This window comes from Platalea leucorodia (genome assembly GCF_965183815.1).
Source record: "Platalea leucorodia genome assembly, chromosome: 5".
Lineage (NCBI taxonomy): Eukaryota > Metazoa > Chordata > Aves > Pelecaniformes > Threskiornithidae > Platalea > Platalea leucorodia.
Genome location: NC_138827.1, coordinates 97919247 through 97937421, shown reverse-complemented (window position 1 = coordinate 97937421; position 18175 = coordinate 97919247). Strand labels below are relative to the sequence as shown.

General features: G+C 42.7%; 1 protein-coding gene across 2 annotated transcripts in view; it reads left to right on the top strand.

The window, feature by feature from the left end:
* GTDC1 (glycosyltransferase like domain containing 1) overlaps positions 1–10960 on the top strand; it is a 159765-nt gene extending 148805 nt beyond the window's left edge. For both annotated transcript variants that reach the window (XM_082312088.1, XM_082312087.1), the window contains 3 exons: positions 1734–1804; positions 2499–2590; positions 9885–10960. In XM_082312088.1, the coding sequence (XP_082168214.1) occupies positions 1734–1804; positions 2499–2590; positions 9885–9968 (247 nt within the window). In that variant the 3' untranslated portion in view covers positions 9969–10960. The remainder of the gene's footprint in view (positions 1–1733; positions 1805–2498; positions 2591–9884) is intronic.
* Positions 10961–18175: the final 7215 nt, after the last annotated feature.

Here is an 18175-nt window from a genome sequence, read left to right as displayed (position 1 = left end):
ACTAATTCATGATCCTGATCGAGGGTTTTCATAAGGGGAAATTGCGTACTCAAACGATGACTCAGATTGCATCTTGGCCTGCAGTTTTGGTTTAGGGAGCTGTTCTTTTTTTTTTTTTTTTTTCATGCAGACGATATGATTAAAAAGCAAATATTTTAACATAACTTAGTGATCTGAGCTATTACTGAAATGTCCACAGTTTCACTCTTTTTTTTTTTCTCCTAGATTAAAGAAAACTTTAAAAATCTATTTGCTTTGACATATGACACAATATTTAAGAACTGAAATCATCAATTAAATCACACATCAGAAACATTTCCCTTTGGTAAAAAATATAGTGCTAGACGATGTACACTTTGAAATTGTTGTTAATGTTTAAAATGCAATCTGAAGTGCATATGTTATTTAAAAAAAAAAACATAAATTACAAATTTTAAAAGTTTATGAAAAAGAACTAGCAATCATTGCTTAGCAAAAGCATTTGCAGAGAAATGTGTATCTTTGGGTTTTGTGGATATGCATAGTTTTCTAGCATGAAAGCAGAATATGTTATTCTTTATTTTTTTTTTTTTTCCCTGTTTAAAACTGGGTAGATCTAAAGGAAACAGAGTTCCTTCTGGTGCCTGTAATAAAGTACCAAACCCGATATGCACATGAAGGTAGCGAAAGCCTTTTGGATTGTCACTGAAAATAGAAAAGGTGAACGTTGACAAGATTTCAGATATTTTTTTCTGGGGACTGAGGGAAACTGAAGTTAAAAATAAAGCTCTCGTATGGTCAACATGTTGGAGGAAATTCAAAGACTCTCATAAAATAAACATATTTTAAGAAGTGTTTTGAATTTCACTGTGTAATTTCTGGCCAACAGAAATTACAGTTGTATCTTTGGAGGGACATTATGTCAGATCAATGGTCATTATGCAAAAAAAATAAACTGAAAACTTGATGCCTTAACCCATTCAGTTATTAAAATGCGAACCCGAAGAGCATAGCTTTTCTTCAGATTCGCTACTAGAAAACTTTGCGCCACTGTGTCGCAATTACAAAATATTGTGGTTTGATGTTGCAGGAGATATGTAAATTGTTCCTTGAAAAAACACAAGTACAAAGCATCGCGCGCTGTGGCAAAGGAATCTCATCAGTCGTTATTAAAAAATACGACAGTTTATGTCCCGAAAAATAAAGGAAATTATCTGGAGCATGTGCATAAGCTAAAATATCCCAGCCCGGAGCACGCTGCAAGTTCTTCCTAGGCTATATTTAACTGTAACCTTTGGAGTGTTAAAGTCGAAGGAGAATATCTGTTCTGCCAGGTAATGGTGATTGCGTGCATCTGTGTATACGTTCCCGTACATCCAAACGTGCGCACGTATGCCCTGGTTTTTCTGCAGCATTATTAAGAAAAGCCGTCCATACTTCACCATGTTGTTACATGTGTCTGTCTGCTGATTATAAAATGTGTTAAACAGTATTTAAAAAACAAAAAAATGCAGAGCTGCGCTTTGATTTATTCAGCGAACAAAACATATGCTCGCTGTTCTGTTCTATGTAATTCATATGATCAATAAAATTTTCTTTAAAAAGAGCAACTTTGGCATTTAGAAGGATTATGCTGCTGCAGAAAAAACTGTTTCACTCTTGCTATATGGAGTCAACCTCAATGCTCTTGCACCAGAATAAGTTTTTGCCTCGCTAACGTCTATTTTTGTGTATTTATTATTTCTAATCTTCAGGGTCGAAGCTGTCCATTGCGGCTGTTATCCGCTGTGCCCCAAAGCCTTGGTGTACCCAGAGATATTTCCAGGTAGCTGCTTTCTTGCACGTTCTTTTTGCTGAAACGTAATAACGTGATTCGTGCTAAAATATAAAGTTTGAGAATAAACTTGAGCAAAAGCAATTGTTTATTTGGCAAGCCAACATGTTAGTGTTAAGGAAAATTTTATGTGTTTTAATACATTAGACAAAGTTTATATTTGCCATCTGTTCTTTTAAGATAACACAAAAGCAAGTTTTGAAATAGCATTCTTCATTGTTAGCATACACAACCCGTAATGATAGATTTTTGTTAAAAGGTCAGTGATGCTGCAATGGTTTGCAGATTTTTCTGATACACAGAAAAAAAAAAAAGCCTGAAAATCGCACGAAATTATTTAAACAATTTAATACTTAATAGTATGCAACTGCGGTACAGGATACACACTAATGTAGTACCAGTTCTTTGAAAAATCTCATCACTAAATGTATCACATATGCATTGTGTTACATTAGAATAATGTATTTTAATCACCCAAAGGAGATGTCTAAACAGCACAACTACACAGTCTTATTTAGCATTAAACATCCTTGTGAGCTGAGGTAACCTTATAAAATCATGCTTAAATAATGTAAAACACGAGGCGGCACAGAGCAATATGCATTTTTAATTAGTAAAGTGACTAATATCGAGTGTGTGCTTTGAGGTTTTTGTTTCATTAAAAATGTATCTGTTTTTCCTGCAGCTGAATATCTGTATTCTACACCTGAACAGCTTTTTAAAAGGCTTCAGAATTTCTGCAAGAGACCAGATATTGTAAGGAAACATCTCTATAAGGTAGTTGTTCAGAATAGTTTTACATGATATAATGCCATATTGAAGTACAAAGGGAAAAAACCCTTAAAAAAACAACATTTAATTAACATACTAATGTTTAAAGGAAACATGCTAGGGAGGGATATTAGTCGTTACACTAACAAGGATTAATTAAACTAGATGCCAGTTGTATTAACCTAGGTCTTATGAAATACGTGCACTTAATGCATGCTACATGCTTTTTTTTTAATTTATTGTTTTCTAAAATGACTGTCCTTTACATTTGGACCCAAGAGGCTTATAAAAATGAACCTGGATTAATGCAACTCATTAGTTTAAAAGGAAAATAAAAGAAAGATCCTACAATTATCCTAATGAGGATAAGCCTACCTTCCTATCCTAATTTAATCTTCAGTCCTCAAAAACCGCAGGTGACAGGTATCAGGTAAGATTTCTCTGCCTTTTGGAATTGTTTGAATTATTTTCATAATTCTGATTATTTTAACTCTTTGCTTTTTCAGGTATGTCGAACATAAAAAAAGTTTATCGGAAGCATAATTTGCTGTTATTTATCATGTCCTATTCTTTGCAGTTATTTATGTAGAGAAATTACAGTTTCAGTGGCAGACCTTCCATTCAAGTTCTGATCGAGTGTTCAGTGCTAGACCGACTTCCACATTTTTAAGAGGTGTATTTATACTGCTAGGAGTCACTCTTTTTTTTTTTTTTTTTTTTTAATTACGCGATTGTAGATGAAGCACTAAATTTTATATTATTCCAGTGAAGAGCTATTATTACACGATGCTGCTTTTAGAAAAATAACTGCTATTTTCTGCATGCTGATATGTAAACTTAGAGCGTTTTCTGACTTTTACAGTCCTGGCGATGCCGTGGGCAGGTTGGCTACACATTACCCCTGCACGACAAAGGTGTTTCAGGTTGTAAAAAACCTGAATTCAGCTGAAAGCCCTTAAAGGCTTGGCAATGCATAGAAATACTCCTCGTGTTAGCCGTGCAATACAAATGTGGTCTTTTTAGCGTTCCCTGGCTGTCGCCGTCCAGGCACGCTGTTAATGAGCGAGTCGAGTAATCTCCTTCTTAATTTGGAGGCTCACGCTGGCAGCAGACCTAACCTCATCTCTCCACCTTCCTCCCTCTGGGGAGCAGAAAGTGTTGGGTCTCGCCGCGTGGCGTCTGCCTCCCCACCCCTCCGCGCACACATGTAGCAGGAGGAGCGAGGGTTTAGCCCTCGCCTGACTTTTTTTGTGACCTAAAAATAGACATTTACATAATGATACATCAAAGATGATGTTGTTTCTGCAGGAAACAGTTAAACTTCAAGAAAAAAGGAGAGAACCAAAAATGCAATTTAACACCCAATTTCAAGCTCATTATCTTTCATTGTCTATTAACTTGGCAATGGTTCAGAAGGTAGCTCATAATAGTTTAAAATGCTGACTGAACACTTCCAGTGTTCAGCATTACTTCTTGAGTCAATAGTATCGTATAGTTATACATGGTGGCTTCAAAGGGAAAACAGTCCTTAAACGTTTACCTTGACATTTCCCAATGCTTCAAGTTCAGCTAATAGTTGCGTTCACGTGGATCTTCTCTCTAGGTGTGGCTCCCCAGCTCCTAAACAGAGCCAAGGCGCACTCAAAATGGAAATAACGGTAGAGCGAATACTGATATAAAATAGCACGGGTTTAAAATGTGTGCACGAACCCCAGAAGGAAAATGCTAATTTTCTTTTATTAAAAAAATGCTTTGGGATGATTTGCAGGCAGAAGCTGAAGGTGTTTATCCTACCCCTCGTACGTGTGCACCATCGGCAGTGCAGCCCCGGTCAGATCTTCTGAGCGTTCGGGCTGAGTGGCTGCAACAGGTAGTAATTGAGCTGAATGGGGGATCCTTTTAAAATGAGTAAAGCAGAGCCTAATCCAGAACCTGTGAGCACCAGAGAAAAGATCCCTGTTGTCTTTAATAGGCTTTGGATCAGCTCAGAGAATACTGTTAGAGTTGTCTTTTTGTACCTACACCCACGTATGCCAAGTCTTCCTTTCGCAATGAAACTATCCGCAAAACCTCCTAGAAAAACGCTAACTTAGATATGTGCTGCTAATGTAATTATAGTTGGAACGATGCTGCTTTTTAGGAAGCTGAAAAGAGTGACATCGTGAAGGGTACGCAGCGCTTCCACTGTATTTTCACTTTTTTCAGATCGGTATAATATTATATATACTATAGTGGAATAGAAAAGGCACCCCTAGCACAGTAGTGCATACTAACTAGCAATTTTTCTTTCAGAAACCTTCTTGACATGCTCCCTGCCTGAAGTTCGTAAAATAGCTGCGAAGTCTTGAAAGTAAAAATGCTTTAAAAGCAAACAGTGCTTTTCTCTACTGGTTGGGGATTCTGCTTCATAGATTGGGAAGCAGTCCTCATCAGAAGTACCTTGGCTTATCCTTTTACATATTGTTGGGGTTTTATTACTAAGGATAGCCATAATAATTAGACAGCAGTCTAATTAAACAGGCGGTTTATTCCGTCAGTTGTCCTCAGTGCTTGTGCTGACAAAGTTAGGGACAAAAGGGAGATAAACGGCGGCGGGGCGGTCAGGTTTGGGAGCCGGAGACAGTGAATATCCCTGGGAAAATGCATAGACCGGGACATTAAACTGCAATAGCTTAACGCGACGGAGCAGATTCATGCTGGCAGACTTTTTAAAATGTCCATAACGTAAGCACCTATGAAAACCTTTCCAAATGATGTACTACTTACCCTGCGTATTCTCACCGCACCCAAGGCTGGCTTATTTGCATTTTGCCATTGCCTTCTACCCGTTGTTAACAGAAGAGTGAGATGAGTGGAAAGCAAACCTCATTTGTTATCAATTATTTGTTCTGTTCCAGTTTTATGGAGTCAAATGTTGCTCTCTGGTTCCGGGTATTTGTGGTTGCCAAAGTAAGAGCCAGAATGAAGCAAGTAACAACAACAGGGCATCGGTTTCCATCGGAGTACACCATAAGACCCGTCAGTGTTTGAAAGCTCCCTATCTAGTAGATTTAAAATAAAAAAAAAAAAAAATAGGGCAAAGCATTTGTTTCTGCATTATTTTCTTTAAGTTTACCTTTCAGTTCCCTCACTTCAGTTTCTTAATTTAAAACAGCATGTATAAAGAGTATACAGTGGAAAGGGACAAGAAGAGTTGCCAAAAGCCAGGCATGGAAGGAGCTGACAACTTTAAATAATCTCTCCCAGCCCTCCCAGCTGAATGAGTGCTGGTTGACATGCTGTCAGCTTCAGTTCCTACAAAAAAATCCTACTCTCACTCATGCTTGTTTAACAGAGAAAAGAATTTGGCCCACTTTCTGACATTCATCTTCTCATTTCCATCACACTACAGAAGCTCACCTGCCTATGAAAAGACACATGGCGTGATTTTTTTTTTCTTTCTTACACCACTGTAGAAGGAAGTCTGCTGAATTCAAAGGGATTAAACTGCTGTAAAATCAAATTAAGATCCCAGTTAGACCGTAGACATCTGAATTGTTTCCAGTCTCAGGATTTGGCTGTAGAGGGCAGTTCTAACAAAACTTTCTTTTTTTCTTTTTTCCTTCTCTTTTTACTGTGATTTGACATAAAGCAGTATCTTTGGTATTTCAGGAAAACACGTAGAAGGGAAAACCGCTCCTGGTCCAGCTTTAATATTTAGGCATAGCTAGGAAGGCAGCAGGAGGCATTCTCAGCCTAAGGACGTGGGCGCTGGACGCGGGAGGATGCGGGGGAGCCTCATGCCAGACGTCCCATCAGCCACTCAGCCCTCTTGCAAGGAGTAGTAGTCGTTCGTAGTTCTTGTACAGACCATGTAAGAGCCAGGGACAGTGCCTCTGCCCTTATCCTTACCTAGCCAAACTCCACGAGAAATCAGTTTTTCCGTAAGGATGCTAACTGCCACTCTGGATCAGCACGCCATGTGTTTTAATACCTTGTTTTTGATAGTGGTGAGCATCAGATGTTTGGGAGAAGGCTGGCACAGGTAGAAGTAGGATATTAAAGGTCTTCTCTTTGTCTTTTAGAGTTAGAGATTGGTCCTAACCCTGAACTTGGAGATTTTATCATCTTTCATAATCTTCTTCTGGTATTAAGTATTGTGAGGCTGTAGATAACGGTTCTCCCTTTGACATTCAGGCCCTTGGCACCCCCTGTTCTTGTCTGTCACGTCCTTTTATAGCAAAGCGGTTCATCATATATTTACAGACGGCATCAGAAGCATTTCCTCCAGTTGGCTCAGGATTTCCCCACCTTCCGTTGCATTGAGCATCTTCTTGTTCTGGAGTTGGCTGCCTGGAAGCAGAAGCTCCCCATGCATCTTTTCTATACCATTCGTGATTTTAGAAACATTTGTCAAACTCTTAATAGTATCCCAGTCTTCTCAGTCTGTCTTCGTGAATGTTATTCCGTGTTTATATTCTTATCTCCAATCATTCAAACCATTTTGATGCTGGAGAGCTGTTTTTGTGCTGGTGCAGTCATTACTTTACACAGTATTCTAGGCCATGCCATCAGTTTATGTCTTGTGTTGTACTCTGATAATTTTCAACCTGCTCCTTATGGAGCCAAACATACTGTTTACTTTTTAATGGTGAATGTATATTGAGCAGATGTTTGCTTACAGTGTTCTCCAGATCTTTTGTCCTGAGCTGATAAAGTTAATTTAGAGCTCTATAGGATGTGCAAATTGTACAGATATTTCCAGTAGAGCGTGTTTGCAGAGAAAAAAGAAGGCATCGTATTGAATTTGTGCTTCTACCTGGTTAGCATTAGGTGCAGGTCAGACGGAGGTCGAAAGCGCAAGTGGGAGACTTGTACCTGCCTCTTGAGATGCTGGGTTCCCAATGAGCATAATTTAAAATGGTTTCAGAGATGGTCTAGATCTGCTTCTCGGAGCCTGTATGGGAAGGTTAGAGCAGCTTGGGAGCTCTGGAGTGCGGCATGCTGTGTCCGTGCTCTCCCATCTCTGTGTCAGTGCTTAGGCATGGGATCCTAAGTAAAATGTATATAACATAAGGATTTCTTATGTGAAAGAAAGCTTTGGTTACTTATTTAGAACATAGAATCATAGAGTAATTTAGGAAGGGACCTCTGGAGGTCATCTGGTCAGCCTCTGCTCAAAGCAGGACCAGCTTCAAAGTAGGATCTAACTTCAGAGTTGGATTAAGTTGCTCAGGGTCGTATCTAGGTTAGACTGAAGTCTTGATGGCTTTCATTCCCATATGTACAGCTGATACGGGTGAAATCCAGCTAGCTTGGGAGTCTTGCACAGGTGTGAAGATCTGCTGGACCATGGGAGACAATTTGAGCATTTTGGGTCAACCTTAGGTCTTCAAGCAGCATGTGGCTCTGGAAGCAGCTGTGGTAGAGTGAGGTCTGCTAGCTACTGTGGATCCTCACCCTGGAAGAAATGAGCTAGCAGGTAGGCTGTAGAAGTTGCCTGCTAGGTCATTCTGGGATCCAGCCATAATATGTAGACATAAATATAGGTATGCATATACACACGTGTGTGTCCTGCATCTCAACTTCTCCCCGGGCTTGCCTTGCTCTTGGCTCTCTGAAGAGATTTCAGCTCTCTGAAAATGGTGGTCTATAGCTCGTAGCAGGAGAAAGCATTCATTAAGAAAGCAGTTATGTGTGCATCTTTCAGGGTAAACACCAGGACTTTGAACTTTTTATTATAACAATACTAGATAGCTTCCAATTTAGTTTTGGAAAGTAACTGAAAACTGGCAGGTGAACTACAGCCACTGCAAAATGGTAGATGGAGAAATGGGTCAAAGGAAATATGATGGACTTTGAAAGAAAAGTTGCCAAAAGCATGAACACTTCTTTTTTTCAGTAAAGTTTATTCAAATTACCTTGAGAAAGCAAGCCTGAAACTGGTTTCCTACTGTTGTAGTTGTTCAGCGTGTTCTGAACCATCCTATGCAAGGTACCCACCAGGGTATCTTGCATAGATTCGCATCCAACATTTGATGGTTCTTTGTTTAAAAACAGAAAGAATGAAATGAGTTTTAAAAGGCTGATATATGAAACTTCAGAACAGACCAGTTTGTTCAGGGAAATACTGCTACTCTACTGAGGAGTATTATATAGCTCTGACTCGGGCTTCACAGTGCACCCAATTCGTGTAAACCAGCGCTGTCTGTTGATGATGGTTTCCAAAGGTGCTTGGAGTTTGAAAGTTGAGCTCCAAAAGTAATTACTACAAGCTGCTTTCCACCTTGATTCTTCTCCAATACTCACTTACAGAGGGAAGGAGCTGGGTCACAGAGTAAAGCTGACCCGATACAAATTAGCTCTGTAAATCACTCTGCTGTCTAGCCTGCCAAATCTCAGTTTTTGTGCTGAATAGTAGTCTCTAATTCTTAATTTTGTTAAGGTAATTTTTAGAAAAGAGCATAAAATGTATGCCAAATCAGTACTGTCTGCTTGAATTCCAGCTGTCCTGAAACAGCAGGTTTGAATGGATGAACAGCCCTTACTAAATTCTAAAGGTTAACTCTGAAGTCTAATGATGGCAGAGTAGATATTAATTACTTCAGTTCCGATCTTAGGACAGAAGAAACAAAAAAGTTGATTATAGAATATTATTAGATTGTAGAATATAGAAAGAATATTGTAATGCTATTGACATCATGCTGCCTGTTCTTCATGGGGAGATCTTGCTTTATCTGAAAACTTGCTTCTTTTGATGATTTTCTCTCTGCATATTTAGGAACTGTTGACTGAATCACTGTTCCTTGAAAAACAAATGCCCAGACCTTTGCAGAGTTATCACCCCCAAAAAAAGGAGTTGAATTTATTCTCTCCAAGCTGATTCTAAAATGAGGCCCAGAAGCCAGACCGATGATGGTCAAGCAGGAGAATTACGCCCTCGCTCCTGCCAGATCTTGGTTCGGCCATGGCTGAGGGTGAGAGGGGCAGCTCGGTCCCCGCGGGTGTTCAGTCCTTGGCGTGCCCGCTGAGACCGCCAGTAAAGCAGACGGACATTTGACGGTGCTCACCCAGGAGCAGATAACCTGGCTCTGCCAACCAGCTTACCTGTCTTAAAAAAAAAAAAATGCTGAATTCACCCCGTTTCCAAATAACGCCGTGTAAGAGTTCTCCGACGAACTCCCTTCCACCGCTGTGGAAATCCTGGGTGTTGCAGAGCGTTTCGGCACGGAGCCGTGCTCCTTCCCGCGCGAGAGACATCCCTCTCGCATCCCGGCATCTAACGCGGCTTCGTGCGCTTTTCTCTTCTGCTTCCTCGTAGGGCGAGACGGCTGGGTTTTCTTGGGCAGCGCTCGGCGGTAAATTCAGGTCTCTGCTCGCAGCAGAACCGAGGGAAGATTTGTGACAGATGGGGCTAAGTCACAAACTTGCAGCCTCAGGCAGAATTGTGGAAGTTTCCAGAGTGTGCCCATATTTACCTGATCAGAGAGAAAAGAAAATCTGCAGAGGAAGCCGAGCCTGGCTGCTTGTCATAGCTGACACAGAGCCATCTGCCACAAACCTGTGGCGGCTTCAGATCTCCAATCCCTGCCACCACCCCAGCTCAAATTAAATACAGATTCTTAGAGACGTTATGATGGTTACACATGTCCTCGGCATCACATGCAGGAGACTGTTCAAAAAAAATATGTGGCCTGTTGTATAACCGCACTCATGTATCCCATATGTGGTGCCACATTGAATTTCCGGTTGAATCTGTTTTTATCCTTTGTACTGGATGACATGGTGCCTGAATTCTTTCTTTTCGCCGACACGATGGCAGCCAAGCTGCAGCTTCAAACGCTCACACTTGGCTGAGTTTCTACCTAGGTTGCCAGGTTATCATTGGAGCCTTATTCTGTCCTCAAAGGGCCACAGGGCCTGAAAGGAGGATCCGAACGCTGCCGGACTAATTGGGCAGCCATCTCCGGGTTGTTTGGAGGCAAAGGGCTGCTTTAGCACTCTTCTTTTTTTTTTTTTTTTTGCAAATTAATGACTCTCTGGCACAGGGGTTTTTAAGTGAAGGTATTAATAAGGGGTCTGGCAGGTAATCCCATGATTCGCAGAGTTACATTTGCATTTAATTAATCTTAAAGAAAGCTGAAAGATGAACAGCTGTAATTCAAACTAGCATGGGAAATATGCTACATGGTGCCATCTATCCGATAAAATGAAAGCCGAGACACTTGTTTTATTTCTCTCAAGGATGGAGAACAAACAGATAACAGTCAAAATACTTCCAATAAAAACCAGTAGTTTAAATGTAATGGCAGTTCATCAAGAATCTTTGCATCCAGTTACAAATACAGTCTTTTAAAGATAAATCACTTATGATTCCAGCAGTCAAGCTGCTATATTTGTTGATGTAAAATGTTTTGAAGATGTAGATTGTACAATAAATTTTTAATAAAGTGCCCACTGCAATTTTTAATTAGCATATCTCATTCATGTATAAGTGTGTACATCTATCTGTATGTTTATCACTATGCATATCCTTGTGTCAGAGTCAATGAATGCAATTGTGTCTTTATCTGATGAAGTAGAATCTGTTTTGCAAGTGATAATAAAACGTTATGACAATTCCAAGATTTTCAGCTCCGCGCTGGGAAGAAGGAAGAAGAGGACTCTCGGTAAGGCGTTAACGATGCGAAGCCTGGTAAGACCTCTCTTTGCGGACAGCTGTGGTTTCAGCTTCCCTTGGATCAGGCAGGGGAGCTGCTTTCCCCGTCCCGGCAGGCCGTCACCCGGCAGCAGACATCAGCATCTTTCCTTTGCCCGAGCACCGTCCACAGCAGGTGAAATGTGCGGGCCGGTCCCCCTCCGCACACGTGCCTTCGTGCCTTCTGACGCCATCAGGGTGCCGAACTGTCCTTTTTCAGCGCGAGAGGGAGCATGCGCTACCTCTCTTTAAAATTACTCCATTAAGCCATCAAAAAACCCAAGGGAGGTCAAACGGTAAGTGTTGGGATATTTTCCTAGCGCTGCAGAGATGTCATTTTGCAGTAATCGTCTGTCTTGTATGGTGGTTCCTCCTCATTTCTGCTCAACCAAAGCCCAGCTTGGGTCTGGGCGTTTAATGGGGTTGAGAAGTGGTCTTCTCAAGACAGCGTGCGTAGGTGCAGTAGTCATACTTGGTAGAGCCAAGTAACAGGACTACCTTGCACTTCTGATCGGAGCGTATCATAAATGTTCACCGATGTTCTCACACCTTGCACTGACAAGAGGAAATTTTTTTTGTCGTTACTGATGGGGAAACTGAGGCATGGTATAATGAAAGCGAATCGGTTCGAGTTTCACAGTGAGTCATTCTCCAAACCGATAAAAGGGAAAGAGGAGATGCTGTAACGTTGTGCTAGGGCTTGTAGTGAACAGGCTCGATACACCGAAGCTCGGTGGTTTCGAGTTGAAGACTCCTGCTGTCCTCGGTGCACGCCCTGATCAGGCCCATGACCGAAGGAGGTCTCACCCAGGTCCTTGGCGAGGTGATGCTCTGCTTCGGTTACTTATTGATCAGGGATACTTTAGCCATACCCAGCTCAGTCTGGTAAGCGAGGCTTCGTCTTGATGGAAAATTTTCCCTCTGAGTTACGAACCCTTGCAAATAACATTTTATAATAGAAACACTGTGAGAACTTTAATTGCAGGGTAATAAATAGCAATGCTGCATTATCTTCTGGTATTTCTTGACATTCTTGGCGAAGATACGCAGCTACTCTAGACCAAGGATGAAAATGTCCTCGCCGCATCTCCGAGGACCTGCAGGTTGGCCTCGTGTCGGCGGCCACCCCGGCCTGTTTCGAGGTCCTCAAGCCGAGAGGGTGAGGTGGGACTTGCAGGGCGCGGGAGGCGATGGTCCCCCGAGGCAGCCTTCCCCCGCCCGCCCGCGGCAGCCTGAAACAACCTGAGGAGTTTTGCCTCGCGGTTTCTGAAGATCAAACGAGACAGCCGCTCCGCGCTGCTTCATTTGAAGCCTTCACTTCAAAAGGTCAGAGAGACAAATTGGGTTCTCGGTCCCGTTGTTCCTACACACATGAGTAAGCGGTGAATGCAGAGACCTAATCTTATGAGTAAAATGACAGAATTAGCCCTTGACTTACTTTCATATTTATTGATGTTTCACCTGCATTGACACAGCAACTGCAAGGGCTTTGATACAAGTTTCGGCGGAGAGTTAAAGCCGAATGGGTTTTCCCGACTGCTGCCCGTCTCACCAGGCAGCGCTCCGACCAGACGGCTCCTTGCCTCCTGCATCAATAACAGGCCAGGCACCTAATCCTACAATCGTTTTGTCTTAGTATTTGAGATCACAGGAAACGCAGGTTTATTCCACATGAGAATTGTCTTTTCCCGTATAATAGAAAAGAAAATCCTAAAATAACTAGGGAATTTTGTAGCAAACCGTTTCCAGCATTCCTAGCCCGGCTCCGGTCGTGCTGCAGGCACCGCGAGGAGCCGTGGTACAGACTGGCTCCCATCCCTGTTTGCAGCATCGAGACCTCTGACTTAGCTCAAAGCTGTTCTGAATTAGGAGGCTAGATTTTTCTAATTGCATTTTTAAAGACCGAGCCAGCAGTTCATTAGAAATCATGGAGCAAATTCTGCTTCTCTATTACACCAGTATAAATCTTGAATGAATTTATATCAGGATAACTGGGAGGGTAGAATGTACCTCCCGTATTGTTCCTCAGATTATTAAAAGTTAAAGGGCCTTGAAAATTAAATTCACCTTTCCCCATTCAAGCTGTTTACTCTTTGGTTTTTATTCCAGTAAGGACAGTTGAAATGAATTAGTCGGTCTCATTTCTGCTCATAGTCACTTTTAAGTTTGGTTCTCATGTACTAGCCCAAGACTAGTTTGTGTGGAAAGGACTGGAGGGCATTTTCTTTCAAACAAATTGTTTTCATGGGAATAATTTCCTAGAATTATATTAAAACCTTTCCATGAATCCTTGATTTTGCAAAAAATATTTTCCTTCTTATATTTCCTTGATTTGGGGGACTTTGCCGTTCTTTATTTGCAGATATAAATGAGCACCTCAATGAAAGTCCTTGAGAATTTTACCCTCCAACAGGCTAACCTTATTTAACTGAAATACTTTTAAAATGATTCAGTCTGGTAAGCGAGGCTTCGTCTTGAAGGAAAATTTCGCCTCTTGAGTTATGAACCCTTGCAAATAAGGTTTTATAATAGAAACACTGTCAGAACTTTAATTATAGGGTAATAAATAGCAACGCCGCATTATCTTCTGATATTTCTTTACATTCTTAGCGAATATACACAGCTGTTGCTGGAAACTGATAATCAAGTGCTCTGGGAGTGCGGTACAACTTCGCTCCCGGCCTGCGCGGCAGCGGCGGGCGCTGAGCGGGGCGGCGGGGGGGAGCGGGGCCTTGGCACCCAGGATCCCGCCCGGGGAAAGGCTTTTCCCGCCCCGGGGAGGCCGAGGGGATGGGGGGGACGGGGGGGGGAGAAGGGAGCCGGGGTTAAACGAGGCCAATGGCAGCTAAAGCAGAAATAATAATAACGCTAAAGGCGCGGAGGGGGCAGCGGACGCGGCGGGGCCGGGAGCGATCGCGGCGGCGGCTCCGCGCCTCTCCGCGCAGCGCGGCTGCCTCCGCATCGCTCCGCGGGGGCCGGCCCGGCGGCTTGCTCCCCCCAGCCGCCGTCCGCGGAGGGGGGGGGGGGGGGGCTGCCCGCCACTTTTTCTTATTATTGATAATAAAAATAGCGTGTTAATTTGAAAATAAGATTCTTTGGTGACATTTATACATCAGCCGGCCGCGAGAAAGGCACACGCACGCCTCCGCGGGTGCGGAGCGGCTGCCTGGGGCGGGCAGCCTTCCCCCGGCCCTGCGCCCCTCCGGCTGCCCGGCTCCATCTCTCCTACGGGTTGGGTGTCCCAAAAAACCCCCAAAACCTCCACAACCCAAACAAACAAACAATACCCCCAAAGCCCGCGAGCAAACGGCGCTGAGGAGGAGTGGGAGGGATGCATGCTAGGGGCTTAACCCTTCCAGCTTTGAAGGCGAAAGAGGGAAATGCATTGGAAAGGCATGTCTGTAAACAATGGTAATTAGCCTTTTCAAAAATCATAACACTGATTAAAATCTCCGATTCATTATTTATTCATCACAGAACCTCTTTGCAGACCTGGGAATAGTGATTAAAACCTAAGTGCGTCTCGATTTTGCCCAGCGAGAGAGGCGCCTAAAAAGGGGTTAAAATGGAAAGGAAAGAGGAAACCAAGCAAACAGAATTCTTCTTTTAAGAACCAATACTTTCTTCTTCCCTTCCTGGCAGGAATACTCCTATTCTCCCAAATTTCGGTATTATGAAAATGTTTCTCATACTAAGTACAAGTGTTAGACTGAATCCAGTTGGTACTAAAATTGCAAACACACTTTCACTCCTAGAAAAGCCAGCAGAAAGGAACTTCTTTTAACTCCATCCTAGCAGGTTACATCGTAAATGAACAACTGATGGTCAACCGGCCAATTATGGTATAAATAGCCGTTGTTTACCGCGAGGTGTTAAATGAGCCTTTCGGGCACAAAGGATCAGACTGTCTAAGCTACAATTTGTGCCTCATCCCATTATGTCTCCCCTAAAAAGGCCCGCGCAGTTGTAGGTAATGTGCGCGCAGAACATATTTCTTTCTGTTGATTTTAGTTTGCTTTAATTCAATACACACTCTTGTTTACTTTTTAAAATTTAAATAAATGTCAGCATTGTATAATTTCTATGTTAACAAAGCAGTGAGCAAAATCCCTTGTATGTTTATAAAATATTATTGTTTAATTCACATAGTTTAGGAATTCCAAATGTTGAGAATAGGAAGGAGGCCAAATACCATCTGTTTATAACTATGATGCATCATCATATGTGTACTTTAAAAAAGAAGAAGAAGAAAAAAAGCTTGGTCAATCATGCCACTGTTCTATCTGGTAGGAATATGGTGAGGATTTCAAACCGCTCTGTGCCATTTGCAGAAATTTTAGCGCGGCTGAATTCTGAGCAGGGCTGTTCCAGGAGCTGCTCGCGTCCGTGGTGCTCTCGGAAGAGCGGCATGAAACGCTCACGTGCCCCAACTACTGCAGGCACGAATTCAATCGCTTTCTCCCAGCCTCAATATTCCCCCTTTCTAGAGACCAAGAAACAAAAACGGCAAGATTTTTTTAAACTCCTTATCGGTTTTGGGGGGGTGTACGCACGTGGGGGTTCATTTTTCAAGTGATTCATACGTTCGTGTTCCTGGATTTTTAAGGTCAGAAAAAAAGCATGACGATTTTGTAGCCTGTCTTGCGAAACACGGGCTACAGACGATCATTCAGCTGATTCTGCAAATGTTTTAAAAAAACCTCTCTCTGTCAAATGTTAGTAGTTTTAGGTCCAAGTTAAAATAGGTCCTCGTTAAAAATAATACATTCCATACTATTGAGCTGTACGTAATGTGCATTTTAAAGAGGAGGTAGTCTGCAGGCTTAAAAACAAAGAGAGTGTCTCGAAGTTAAGTAGATAAGAAGATTTTTTTTTCCAAACCCAAGTTAATTAGCTAGCACGTCAAGCCTCATAGATGTCTTCCTACCTTTCAAGGGCTGAAGAATCCCCAGTAAATGTACTTAAACTTCCTAGTGAGGGCCAGGGAGATGAATGCAGAGATTAGGGCGAGTATTACGGTGCCTTCTCAGTGCATCCCAGCTGCAGTTCATCCTACTATTGATAATGATGCTTGGAGTTACTGAGGTGGTTTCTGAGACTCACATATGGGGTCCTTTCCCCAAGGATGAGGAATAATAGCGGCACTCAGGTGGTATGGGGATGGTAAGGACAGATTTGCAGTTATCTTTGCCTGGTGTGTGGTGACTTTTCGGTTGCGCTGATCTAATAAACAGGGAGGTACGCTCAGGATGAGGGCTGTAATTCTGTCATATAGTGGGAGTTTTTTGGTTTGTGTTAACAAACGGGGCGGGGGGGAAAAAGCACAGGTGAAGGGAAAAATGTCTGGGCTTGCTGGAACCCAGCCCAGGCAGAATGCTAGTGCAGTATGAAACGTTTTGCGGCCAAACTCTTAGCAATTTCTGTAATGCCACAATTTAGCATACTATGCGCTGCGCTGAAATGCCTGGGACTTTGTTTTTGAACTTCTTCCTTTCTCCTGTTACATTTAACTTGCAGCATCTTGAATTACTTAGCTACACCAAGATAGAAAGTTACAGCTTCTTTAGCTGTGTGTACTGCACCGAGCTGTTACTGCTGAAAACCGGCCATCAGAGCGTGAAAGCCCTTCCCAGCCCTTTCCTCTGTGTTCTCCATCATAAGTCAATCTCTGTTTCTGTCTATATCTCAGGTACCATTCTGAGACAGTTTACTATCTTGGAAAAGTTTGTTGGTTTTTTTTTTTTTTTAATTAGAAAAAGGAAATGCCTTACACACCTTGCTTAAGTAACCTTTGTGGAGCTGGCTCCATCGACAGAGATAGTTTGCTGCCGTGTGGTGTGTTTAATCTGCTCACCCTGGCACTACAGGAGTGAAAAGCAGGACAAAAGACACCTTCTGTCACTGCAGTTTGCAAAAATCCATAAATGTGACATGTATACATTCCCCACTCGGAAAAAAAACGGTGTTCTGTGCCAGCTTCAGATAGTCAGGCATGCATTCCGGCATATTACTTCGTATTTTCCATGGCTATGTGATCCTTGGTCTCCCAAGCTCAGATAGCAATCAAGGGGCCAGATTGTCCAATTACGATGTGCATACCTGTCCACGAGGAATTATATGGAACCCCCATACTCATTTATCACTTCATTTTTACACGCTGGAGTAGTTTTATGAGATACACTGATAGAAGCAGTTTCGAAGGTTGCTAAATACCATGTTCATTGCATGCTTGGTTTCATGCAGTTCCTGGGCGCTGGAGAGGCGGTGCAGAGGGATGGATATTTCGAATCTCACCCAAGCACAGGTATAAATTCTATATAAAGAGCTGTGGTTGAGGTTATGCCCCCCTGCAATGTAGTGGGCATATCTGCTCTCCCCCTCAGACAGCCAGGTGGGCAGTCCCCAGTCCCTGAATGGGGACAAACAGCTTTCCACCCAGCAACCGCGTGTCTCCGCTCGTGTCTGAGGGTGCCTGCGTTTGCTGCCGTCAGAACAGCAAACAGTGCACACCAGGCGTAAGGCACGCAGTAATTCACGGGGGAAACGTATGCCGCGGTGCATCCTGCTAACTTCTAATACCCTTTCGGGGTCTGAGCACCTTGTGTCCCCTCTAGCAGTGGTAGCTGAGGGCATTCATCATCTCACAAGCTCCCGGGCATTAACATTTAACCATCCTATAATTTGGTTTTTAAGTGAAAGCAGGGAGATTAATAAACTTAATCTAGCATTCACACAGATTTGAGGACAGCTGACCTCTGCCCTCTAGAGACCCAGGCTCATTTAAGAATCTGCATCTGAGAGAGCCCCTACAGCTGTAATGTCGCAGCGAGGCCTGGCCCCCATGGGCTGCAGCGTATCACCCTCTATGTCTGCAGCAGGAGCAGTGGTGACAAGGAATTTGTTTCTTTTATTTA